Consider the following 12,855-nt stretch of genomic DNA (forward strand, 5'->3'; position numbering starts at 1 on the left):
CACGACAGTGCCGTGCTGCTGTGGTGGGCACTACGGTATACTGGTGTAATATATAGCCGTCTATATTATGACACTCCCGATTGGATACACGCATATCTCATAATTATATAAGATATAACCACTAAAAAGGTCACCGGGAAATCCCGTCAGAACGGTCCTTTATACAATCATGATCAGAAATCAAGAGACGCGGGAAAGGAGGGGTGGTGCGTACTTCTAGCTGAAAAAAAAGAGAACGCATCCACGTTCTTATATACGGTGCAGAATTTTTTTACAAGAACCCGCGGTCCGCGAAAATTGTAAAATAGACGTTTTTCTCAAACGTTAAAAATAGGGTAGTGCCTTCATCGACCACTCATAAAAAAACATTGGGTTAAAAATTAAAACATTGGGTCAACCAGGTGTAAAACCTTTTATTTACTATCTACTGTTTTTCTGGTACGTGTTTTAGACAAACAATTAATATTAGGGAAAGTGTGTTCATTTAATTATGGGCTGGAAATTAATTTTGACACATGCTTTTTCAAAATGAGCTACTTTTATTAGTTTCTATGACTTACATAAGATTACACGCTGAACGTGAAATTCTAAATTAAAAAAAATGTGGTAGTGAATTTAATTGTATCCGGAATCTCCGCAGTGTATGCTTATAAAAAATAACGCGAATCCGTGCATGGAAATTCCCGGATTTTAGATTCGGATGATGTGATCTATAGTGTAACATTAAAAAGCACAATAATCGACCTAAACATTGCTACACGACTTGACGTAAATGTGCAGTCTATTTATTTGTTAGTCTCTGTTCGTCTTTTCCGATCAAACAGCAACGCGAATCATTCGCATATATAATATTCTAGCAATGGACGGAAATGCGTCGCCAGCTATGATCGTGCGCGTGCGTGAACAGGCAAAATGTCCATATTATTTATGACTTACGAGATTTACGTAAGAATGCGCCTTAAACATTTTCTAGTTCTCTATAAATAATATACAAAATGTAAATTATAAATGCCTAACAGCAAAAAACAATACGGAACGCGTGTATTCACTCAATATGGTGTACAGTATATTGAAATGTGGAGTCTATATATTTGTTAGACTTTGTTCGTCTTTTCCGATCTAACAGCACCGCGTGACATTCGTATATATATTCTAGTGATGGACGGAAACGCGTCGCCAGCCATGATCGTGCGCGTGCGTGAACTGGTAAAATGTTTAAATAATTTGACTTAAAATTTACGTAAGAATGCGCCTTCAATATTTCCCTATAAATAATAAACTAAATGCAAATTATAAATGCCCAACACCCGAAAACAATACGGAACGCGTGTATTCATTCAATATGGTATATATTTATTTAATAAATATAAGCCCAAGTAGTTGCGGTAGCAGTAAAACTATAACAATATGACTATAGCCTACATACGGGAGCTATACATATACGGGAGCCATACATAATACGGGAGCTACGCGGAAACAATTTCAGTTAAATTATGCAACTCATGCGTCAAAGCGGACTGCTAGATTTTGTAATCTAATAGTATGAGTGCAGTTCTCGTAGCTCAAGTGACAAGCTGGGTCATAAATAACAATATTGCTATATTATGGAACATGAACAACAAATAGGCCTACAACTTGCATCCATATATATACAGAATATAAGAATGTACGGTGTGAGTGTGAGTAATATGGCCAAGAAATGGCCCAAGATGTTATAGCTGACTAGATCTCCGTAGTAAAATGCAAGATTTACTACTGTCTGCACTCGGTAACGTATAGTGATACCAGAATCTGCTGCCACTGCGCTCACAAAACCTATAATTATCAAAGAATGGGTTCCCCGTTGACACATGCGAACTAGCATGTTCTACCACCTACTACATAGATGGGATCATCGGAACTAATAGAATCATTATAAAGACGGTGATAAGCAAGATTACCTGCACTGCTTGCCATACTAGGGAACACCCCAACTGCCAGGAAATTCGATCATGTCAAAGATTAGTAGGAGCAGCAGTTTTCCTGACTAGTGCGGCTGAGGGAGGACACACCTCCTTTAACGAAGAGCATGGGGTTTGCATGGGTGAGATTTTTCAGCATAGAAGAATAGAGTCACGTCCACATACCCCTTACTCTAGTTACAATTATCACATTTCATTCGACTTCTAGTGATGATGCGCATTACCACATTGTACATGAAACTTATTACGATGGCATACTACAAAGAAAATCTAGCAACAATATAACAATGAATAATATACTATATATATATAAATATATATGCTCTAACCAAAGAATTACCTATCGCGACCTATGCAAGGCATTTTTTAAAGTTCTAAACACAGATATCGCAGGAATGTTCTGAGCTGGATATTGTTATCACAGGATGACCGGTCAGAACTGATGAGACTCTAGGTTGAGTTGATTCCGACAGATCATCGGGAGATAATAATAATCCTTCACGAAACACAAGTTTGGTTTTATATTTATCATAGATGCCGACTATAGTAAATGACATGAAACCCCTCACAGGTACACACACAGAAGCCTATATGTAGATAGACAGTCTGTTCAGTCACATACAATTGACCCGATTAAGAAGAATTGGGGATTCAAATTGCCACGAAAAATTGGACAACTCATTCCTAATTTATTACAATGTATTAATTTACTCTCAATCGAAGTGATAAAATTCGAATTTTTTTCATCTGAAAACTGTCACATTTTCACGATAACTCTTTTGCCGACTTTCATGACAAAAGTAAAGGGCCGGACACACTAGGTGATTAAATTGGGCGACTAAATCGCCGGTGAAATCGCCTAGTGTGTCCAGTCAGTCACCACCGATTTAGTCGCCCGATTTAGTCGCCCAATTTAATCGCATAGATCAAAACGTTTTGATATTATCGGGCGATTATTTCAGTCGCCCGATAAAATCGCCTAGTGTGTCCACTCGACTCGCGCGATAGAATCGGGCAATATTATCGGGCGATAAAGTCGCCCGATTAGATCGCATTAAAATCGCCTAGTGTGTCCGGCCCTTAAGACTAAACTCATGTTCTCTCAGCTGGATCACCTCGACCAATTTGCAAGCTCACCAGCTCACCAGTATACGAACAGTGAGGGTGAAAACAATTGAAATATATGACATAAAACTTATATTGAAGCTATTTCAGCACCAGCTATTAAAGTACTAAATGCCACATATTTTGGCAAGCGAAGGAAATCGCTCTTGCATTTTCTTAGACTGCACCATCCACTTTCTGAAGCTAACTCCTATTACGCACAATCCGACCAAACCTGCGCCGGCTACAGACAAAAGGGATACGGATTCTTTCATGATAACAACGTCAAACACGAATGCTACAACGATACCATTTGTTCGCACGATCGCCACGATTCCGGCATTCTCCATGTAAATGGCGGCCGTCACAAGCATCTGAGTAGCACAGAATATGTAACCATTTAGAAACAGATAGTACGCACTTGTAGTGCAAGGAACATACGGAACCTCCCCTAAAATAGCTATTATCACCGTCGTTTCGATGATGCCGAAAATGCTCACAAAGAAAACTAGCACCGACGAATGCACATTCAAATGCTTGAGCTTCTTAATCAGTATGTAATTCATGCAGCTACACAGCATCGCGACCATGACCAACGAGTACCCTATGATTTCATGATTGGTGTCATAGTTGCCGCCGTGCACGCCAAACAGAAAGTTCGGCTTCACGACGAGTATCACGCCTGCTATCGACAGCAGAACCCAAAACGTCTCGAAAATGCCGCAGCGCTCTTTCAGGAAAATGCACGCGAGAACGCCGACGAACACGGGCGCGCTGAAACGAATCACAGACAGGTCGCCGAGTGGGATGTAGTTCAGCGCGACGTAGATGAGGTTTATGACGACCGTGCCGAGAAACGCGCGCAGGCACAGCAGCCCCCTCTGCATGTTGTTGTCGGCGAGAAACGACACCTTGTAGTAGATCATAACGGGGAGGATGCCAAGGAGCTCACCGATGTACGTGTAGAAGAGAAACACGTACGGGCTGACGTCCGGCGACAGCTTCTTGAAGAGCGCACTCACAGTTATCGTGATCGTCGACAGGATCGCGAGGAAGATGCCGAGGCACGGCACGCAGCAGTGTTGCTGCGGCGACAACGTTTCCGTTTGCTGCTTTTGCGTTTCCCTCGCGTCGGTCGAGTCACAGATCTTTGGCGTTTCGTTTGAGATCACGGTGGGTGCATCCACATGCGACTTATTCGGATGTTGAGCAGCCTCTGGAGATTCGCTATTTGTTGCCGAACGTCGTCGAAGAGGCGCCGTTTGAGATTTCGTTTCCTTGCTCCCGTTTGTTTGGCGACGACCTTCACAAAGGTCGTTGGGTTTGGTTTTCACGTCATCAGCGCTTGCTGTGGATGACGGCTGAGTGGTGCTACTACTGGCCTTGGCACTGTTATCACACTTGTCACCCTCGCCGATACTGCGTGGGCCGTTCTCCATATTACCTTCACCGGGCATCGCTTAGCTACTATCTCGAGAACTTGCACTGCACGTTGTACTGAAATCCCGGTATGACGGTTGTGTACCAATGTCAATGCCAGATTTTTACACTTCACTGTTTATCTGCTATTTCCTTGTAATTCTTTACCCGCAGATGTACCGAGATTCCACTTTTCGATGACTAGAACGTTTCAAATACCCGGTTGCCGAGACGGGGACTTGAGGTACCTGTATAACTAAAAAAAAAAGATATTTTAATTGGATTATTAAAACGAATACTGTCACCAATACCTAACTTTCTTTTTACATGTTTTACTAACACTTTTTAAATGAGACAAGCAAGGATACATACAGAAAGTGCACATTTTTGGGAGAGGTATAGTGACAACTGACAAGGTGGGGCTGCTATGGCAGGCAGAACTCCAAGGTACCAGCCGGGAAAGTAAGGGAGTAACCAAGCGATGTGCATTTGGTGCTATAGTGAAATTCAAGTCCCGTCGTGTATAACTTTGCTTATATATGTACATTAATGTTTGTTTGTTTGTAGGACAGCTGACAGTCACTAAATTACCAACATACAACTTGTATTACAAATTATGAATATTCAATAGAGCATAAATTTGGCAATTATTGTGTCACATGTTCTTTAAAAATGTAGTAGTGGAAACAACCTAATTATCAACACCTGGTCATGCATACATAGCACTGGCATACACACAGTTCTGGATGAAAGTAATAGGTACAAAGGTTAGATCGGTATACTCTATGTATATCACCAATGTAAGGATCGGAAATTTCATTCCATGTCTAATATAAAGATTCCAAACAATGCGCAGTGTTGTGGATAACTGCCATTTCATTTGTATAAAATGTCCTTGACCTTGTAGGCTACATATGTAATTGTAGCCTCATCACCTCGGTCCGTGAATACTTTGCAAAGGGGGAAACAAACCCATACACAAGGGGTAATATATCCTACCACACAGTTAGAATGATATGATGGGTAGCTATGAATAGGCAAGACCCTAAAGAAAAGCCCTGTCAGTTTTAAAGTCTCTACCCCCACATTGCGAGAATGAGGGCTGGAAACCCAAACTAGGATTGTGCCCACAGTCATACACTCTGCCACAAAGCTATATAGTGCTGTACACTTGGGGATTGGCACTACATGTGCTCATCATGTTACAGGTGCAAATGCACAGCCAAACCCTTTGGCCAAATTGTGGCATCTAAATTTTCTATATATCTAGCGGATGTTTAACTGTTAGCATACTTTCTTAGAGATATCATCAAATTTAAAAGGTGAAATAGATTATGAAAATGAAATAAAAGTAGCAAAGTGAAGAATGAAAGACGATACTCCCAGTTCTAATACAAACATGCTCGATCAATCGTATGGAATTTTTCCATGCTTGATTTTGGTCTTTGCTGCGAGGTACGTGCATTTTCCTAACGTATGATCAAGAGTAGATAATAACACATTATTTATATATTAATGCCTGCTGTTGGGGGCACTATGCTCTCATAGTGTTGCTGAGGGAAGGAATAGTGCCCGAGCGGTAGCGAGGGCACTATTCCTTCCCAAAGCAACACTATGAGAGCATAGTGCCCCCAACAGCAGGCATTAATGTTTTTAGTGCATCACATGACTATGCAATCTACTTTTCATGCGTATATACCTTCTTTATACTCCCTAATTTGCCGGTGCATTCGATGTAACAAAACGCTCGACACAAACACAATCGCCATTAATTCCAAAATCTTGCGTGGCGCCCAGACGCAGGAGATTCGTGACGTAAACACAATGCGTTATAATAACAATGCGTCGCGCAAGCGATAGTGCCCGCTAAGGCGGGCACTATCTCTTCATAATGCCTGCTGCGTTATCCAATGAGATTGCAGCGATTCATCACGTCATGCACTAATATGTGTTATTATCTACTCTTGGTATGATGTAAAGTGACCTAGCTTGAACAACCCACACACAGTCTGACAGATTCTTGGCAGATAGCGCGAATCACAATTATGTAGCCGATGCAATTGCAGGCACAACTAGAAAGAAGGCATTCGGAGAGTGCACACGCGATCACTACACCTGTGATATCAGAAAGCTATTCTACAGCGCAGTGAAATGAATCAATATCAGAACACACTCTGCCACAAACAACACACCTGGAAATACCGCCTGGAACACCTACCCCACATTAGCAATGGTATGGTCCTTCTGCTATGACCCAGCTTTGGAAATATACTTAATGACCCTGTGACCTTGACCTTGGGTCAAGGTCACTCAGAATCAATAGGGTTCTACCGCCCCATAAGATGCACCTGTGGACCAAGTTTGAAGTTTCTACCTCTCACGGTTGCAATGATATCGAGCGGACAGAAACACACACACACACATACAACCGAGCCAAAAATAATAGTAAAAAAATAAAAACAATAGTAACAATACCCTCCGCTACACTTTGTGTGGAGGATAATTACGCATCATAGCTTATCGGGTATTTCTGAGGCTGGCCGGTTTTACAGTATAAAAACAATACTATATTATCAGATATTATAGTATATATATACCAGGGTTCTCCAAGAGCACTTATAGCCTGGCGGCCCGCCAGGCTATCGTCGAGCCCCGCCATTCTAAAATGCACCCACCACTCTAAATATCATAGCCGCCATGCTAAATATCATAGCACCCCCCACCCCCCTAGCACGCAAACCGCCTTCGGCGATTTGCAACTATAGAACCGTAAAAGCAGCACCCGCCATGCTATAATGAAAAAGCTTGGAGAACCCAGTATACTTATATAAATTCAATACTACAGTGTTACAGATGTTACAATGTTAGTGTCCCAGTTTTGATGAAACTACTTGATAAGGTTGTACCGATACAAGGATGTCCTCGAGTGTAGTGATGTATAAGGTTGTAAACCACCTCATAGCAATACCGGCGAATAGATATCTGATCCCGGGGATGTCAGGTACCAGATAAAAAAAAAACCACAAATTTCGGCACCTGCACTGCAACAACAACACATTCAAATACTCTTTTTCCCCCCGGATGATTCCAATCTAAAACAACCTACCCGTGGGTGTTGTGGAAGCAAAGGACGTTGACATTTTTAAGTCAAGGCTTCACTCCCACATGCACGCGAACCCACTTTAAGAGGACACCAGTTGCATTGCACTCACATCATCATTATGCACCTGTTTGTTTATTGGGTTTATCCCTGAAGGCACTTACTACCTTGTCATTATGATTATATCCAGTGTAGTGGACACCGACAAGTACGAGAACATAACATAACCGATGGAATTCCTACGGCTACGGTATGAATAATGAATGAGAAGGTCCGGTTCCACGACTGAGTCATAACATAACTTTCAATACAATGGTTGTTCATATAAACTTTACCTTGTGTACACAATGCAGTATGATGTCATGAGTGTGTACTCCCTGTAGACAACCGCTGAAGCTATACGGTACTCAGTACTGATCGAAGTACTGTAGGCCTACTGTACATTTTTCAAGTTCCACACTGTTTGACGCAGGAGTCAGGTTGACGCAACCACTGGCAGCAAGAACAAGCCCGCATGTACAGCACACACGCGGCCATTGACTATAATAACAACCATTGACATTGTTATGATGTTGTTATTATAGTCAATGGCCGCGTGTGTGCTGTGTAGGCCTACGTGCGGGCTTGTTCTTGCTGCAAGTGGAATGCAATGGCCAAAGTCCAAGTTGACGCAATGGCCAATGACAATGTGATTTTGTACACAAGTTGAAGTTCAACTAGTTGTCAGGCTGTTAGTGTTACCTACGCACTAGCTCCAAGAAACGGTATTGCTAGGGTTAGAATACCTATATATCAGGAGTAGATAATAGGGAAGGAGTGTGACATCAATAAACAAGGGAAATTCGTCATTTACTAGCCTTATAATACCTACGATTTACTACGCGTAACTCATCCAACTTGAGCTCAAATCGGACACAGTACATTCGCCTAGCATCGTGCGAAATCGTTTCCTCGTATACAAGTCAAACTTTTATTGTGGTGGAATTTAATCGGGGCAGAGGTAATTTAAACGGGGCGGAGGTAATTTAAACGGGGCGCAACGATTGAAACAGGGGGGGGGGGGGTTTTCCCAAATGGGGCGCGAAATTACTAAAATCTACACTCCCACATGCACGCAAACTCACTTTAAGAGGACACCAGTTGCATTGCACTCACATCATCATTATGCACCTGTTTGTTTATTGGGTTTATCCCTGAAGGCACTTACTACCTTGTCATTATGATTATATCCAGTGTAGTGGACACCGACAAGTACGAGAACATAACATAACCGATGGAATTCCTACGGCTACGGTATGAATAATGAATGAGAAGGTCCGGTTCCACGACTGAGTCATAACATAACTTTCAATACAATGGTTGTTCATATAAACTTTACCTTGTGTACACAATGCAGTATGATGTCATGAGTGTGTACTCCCTGTAGACAACCGCTGAAGCTATACGGTACTCAGTACTGATCGAAGTACTGTAGGCCTACTGTACATTTTTCAAGTTCCACACTGTTTGACGCAGGAGTCAGGTTGACGCAACCACTGGCAGCAAGAACAAGCCCGCATGTACAGCACACACGCGGCCATTGACTATAATAACAACCATTGACATTGTTATGATGTTGTTATTATAGTCAATGGCCGCGTGTGTGCTGTGTAGGCCTACGTGCGGGCTTGTTCTTGCTGCAAGTGGAATGCAATGGCCAAAGTCCAAGTTGACGCAATGGCCAATGACAATGTGATTTTGTACACAAGTTGAAGTTCAACTAGTTGTCAGGCTGTTAGTGTTACCTACGCACTAGCTCCAAGAAACGGTATTGCTAGGGTTAGAATACCTATATATCAGGAGTAGATAATAGGGAAGGAGTGTGACATCAATAAACAAGGGAAATTCGTCATTTACTAGCCTTATAATACCTACGATTTACTACGCGTAACTCATCCAACTTGAGCTCAAATCGGACACAGTACATTCGCCTAGCATCGTGCGAAATCGTTTCCTCGTATACACCCGCAATCCGGAGATACAGACTAAACGTACAACACGATTCTCCATTCTTTGGCCATCAATCCAAAGCCATTGCGCGCCTCTAATTCAAACAAAAGGCAGCTACCTAACGCGCTATTGCTAACTCGGCGAGGCATGTGGCTCGCTGGGAGAACCCTGTTGCTGGTGCGTTTTCAGAGACTGGAACTTCCAAACTGGGTTTATTCTCAACACGAACCTTCTTCCGCTATCCTGGAACTTACTATGTATCACAATACTCTGTATTAAACTAATATAACCTGTTACAAAAATTCAAAGCGACGAGCGGAAAACGCACCAGCAAACCGCCCTGAGTGATTCACTCAGGGGTTCCTCCACAGAAAACCATAGGCTCGCATTGTAACCCTATCCTGTGTTTGGGTTACATTATTGTATCTACACTCCCACATGCACGCAAACTCACTTTAACAGGACACCAGTTGCATTGCACTCACATCATCATTATGCACCCGTTTGTTTATTGGGTTTATCCCTGAAGGCACTTACTACCGGCCAAATCCTATTTGACAACCCCAGGTTTAAAAACCACTTTTTTTCTCCGATAGATGGCGCCACTACGCTATATACTGTGGAGTGTTACTGAGCGACTGTGTATATATATATATATGCGGCATATCCTGGCGGCCGGGCAACAAGGTGGCCGGGTGAAACGACGTATTGTCGCGCCTTTGCGACAACAAATGGCCCCTTTCTTGCTCGAAATTAGTTGACAACACCTTCAAGATGACCTCTGTCAATTTTTAAGACTGTACCCCCACATTAACTAAACTCACGACATGGGTGTGTAAACGCTACTTTGAGCCTTACTACCTTGTCATTATGATTATATCCAGTGTAGTGGACACCGACAAGTACGAGAACATAACATAACCGATGGAATTCCTACGGCTACGGTACGAATAATGAATGAGACGGTCCGGTTCCACGACTGAGTCATAACATAACTTTCAATACAATATGGTTGTTCATATAAACTTTACCTTGTGTACACAATGCAGTATGATGTCATGAGTGTGTATTCCCTGTAGACAACCGCTGAAGCTATACGGTACTCAGTACTGATCGAAGTACTGTAGGCCTACTGTACATTTTTCAAGTGCCACACTGTTTGGCGCAGGAGTCAGGTTGACGCAACCACTGGCAGCAAGAACAAGCCCGCAAGTACAGCACACACACGGCAATTGACTATAATATTAATAACAACCATTGTTATTATGTTGTTATTATAGTCAATGGCCGCGTGTGTGCTGTGTAGGCCTACGTGCGAGCTTGTTCTTGCTGCAAGTGGAATGCAATGGCCAAAGTCCAAGTTGACGCAATGACCATGCATGACGCAATGACCATGACAATGTCATTTTGATTTTGTACACAAGTTGAAGTTCAACTAGTTGTCAGGCTGTTAGTTACCTACGCACATGAGAAACACGCAGAGTATGTTGCGTCACCATCAGCGGATTGCTAGTCGTGGATCTGCCCAGTCCGTAACGGGTATGGAACCTTTTTACATAGTTACAATCTGTTACAAGGATCCACGCCATAATACTAATATATTCTAACTTTACGCCGTCATGGTCGTTTGTCGCATGCGGCAATTCATCCGCTCCTATTGGCCCAGTACAGTACAGTATCCTATACAGCCGGCAGGTGGTAGCTAGACGGGTTCACAGTTCATTACCAACAGTGCAGCACGCGCGAAGTGTGTATCGATCACTATCAGGAGTGAATAATATTATGATATTATTATTATTAATTAATATTATTATTCACTCCTCATAACACGTTATTATTAAAACGCATTACGTTGCTATCATAACACATTATGTTGTTATTATAACACAAAATATATTGATAATTAATCGTTATTATATAATACCGCTCCTTGCTCAGTGCCAGTGGCAGTGGTGGCGTCACAAGGAACAAGCTATGACAAGGCATGATTGGCATGACAAGGAACAGTCTAGGGGATGATGTTCTGTTGTTGTTGAAAGCTAAAAGACGTGGAATACAGATTCTATCTATATCAACTAATGTCTATCATGTTATTGTTGTCATTTTCGCTTGCCAAGTTGGTGGTATGATGAGTGATTGATGACACTGATTATTTTAGACGTTCCTTGACCTGGAGATTCCGGTTAAGAAGCATAAAAACGAATAATAACGGCACAGCGTGAAACAAACAAGGTAGGCCCCTATCGGTTGTTATTTACTGTATTTGCTGTATTACTTAGTGTATAGCCACACACAGCATTATGTCGATGCATCAGCATGGCTATGAAGCATTGAAGGGTTAGGCAGCTATTGCTTATTTATAACGCAGTGGCTGGAGGTACGGTAGCCGTCGGTCGTTCAAGCCCCTTTTTGGCGTTAGGGTTAGAGTTAGGATTAGGGTTAGGTTTAGAAATTAGGGTTATACTTATGGTTAGGGTTAGGTTTAGGGTTAGGGTTAGGGTTAGGGTAGATACAATAATGTAACCCAAACCCAAGAGGATAGGGTTACAAAGCCTCCCTATCCTTTTGTGCGGAGGAATGCCCGAGTGAATCACTCGGGCCGGTTTGCTGGTGCGTTTTCAGAGACTAGAACTTCCAAACTGGGTTTATTCTCAACACGAACCTTTTTCCGCTATCTGGGAACTTACTATGTATTGCAATACTCTGTATTAAACTAATATAACCTGTTACAAAAATTCGAAGTGACGAGCGACGAATATACTGAGCGCCGTTTCTGTTGACCTGTGACGTACGCATTTCCCAATGCGCATAGCGATCGGCAAACGCAGCGCCCTCCGATTGGTCGGTGAATCCGCTCTTCAAACCGAAGTACGTCACAGGTCAACAGAAATGGCGCTCAGTATATTCGCCGCTCGTCACTTCACAAAACAGAGGAGATAATTGTGTCTGTCACTGTGTGTTGATGTATATGTTTATTTGTTTGTTGCGCCAACATGACTTGCATACGATAACACTCACGATTTTATTGGTGGAATACGGGTAGAGTTCTTTTTATTCATTTTGTTTCTAAGCCCTTTTATAATTGAAATATAATCTACGACTCGAGTGAGCGGAGCGACCGAGCACCTTAGGAACGCGTGACTTTTTAATGTTCATCAAAATATAATTTTAATCTTTTCGATAATATGAGAAAATGTTTGCTCTACATTTATGGTTTAGAGAGAGAGAGGTGTATGTGTGTGTGTGTGTGTGTGTGTACGTGTGTGTGTGTGTGTGTGTGTA

General features: G+C 42.2%; 2 protein-coding genes across 8 annotated transcripts in view; one reads left to right on the top strand and one right to left on the bottom strand.

The window, feature by feature from the left end:
- Window positions 1-2,997: 2,997 nt before the first annotated feature.
- On the bottom strand, window positions 2,998-11,107 carry LOC106808337 (solute carrier family 35 member G1-like). Of its 5 annotated transcripts, none has more exons than XM_014811023.1 (2): window positions 11,040-11,107; window positions 2,998-4,732 (listed from the first exon to the last, which is right to left on the bottom strand). In XM_014811023.1, exon 2 carries the CDS (start codon window positions 4,520-4,522, stop codon window positions 3,194-3,196), a length of 1,329 nt encoding a protein of 442 aa, XP_014666509.1. In that variant the 5' UTR covers window positions 4,523-4,732; window positions 11,040-11,107; the 3' UTR covers window positions 2,998-3,193. The 5 variants fall into 5 exon arrangements, with proteins under 5 accessions (XP_014666509.1, XP_014666508.1, XP_014666507.1 ...); XM_014811022.1 differs by having other exon boundaries at window positions 11,032-11,105; XM_014811021.1 differs by lacking the exon at window positions 11,040-11,107 and adding an exon at window positions 10,605-10,774 and having other exon boundaries at window positions 2,998-4,740.
- Window positions 11,108-11,627: 520 nt separating this feature from the next.
- LOC106808354 (caspase-3-like) overlaps window positions 11,628-12,855 on the top strand; it is a 10,475-nt gene continuing 9,247 nt past the window's right edge. For 2 of the 3 annotated variants that reach the window (XM_014811043.1, XM_014811044.1), the window contains exon 1: window positions 12,458-12,612. In XM_014811043.1, coding sequence (XP_014666529.1) covers window positions 12,536-12,612 — 77 coding nt within the window. In that variant the 5' untranslated portion in view covers window positions 12,458-12,535. Of the gene's footprint in view, window positions 11,806-12,457; window positions 12,613-12,855 lie in introns of those variants that run through there. The other variant, XM_014811046.1, reaches the window with a different exon arrangement.

This window comes from Priapulus caudatus, unplaced genomic scaffold (genome assembly GCF_000485595.1).
Source record: "Priapulus caudatus unplaced genomic scaffold, Priapulus_caudatus-5.0.1 Scaffold269, whole genome shotgun sequence".
Classification (NCBI taxonomy): Eukaryota; Metazoa; Priapulida; class Priapulimorpha; order Priapulimorphida; family Priapulidae; genus Priapulus; species Priapulus caudatus.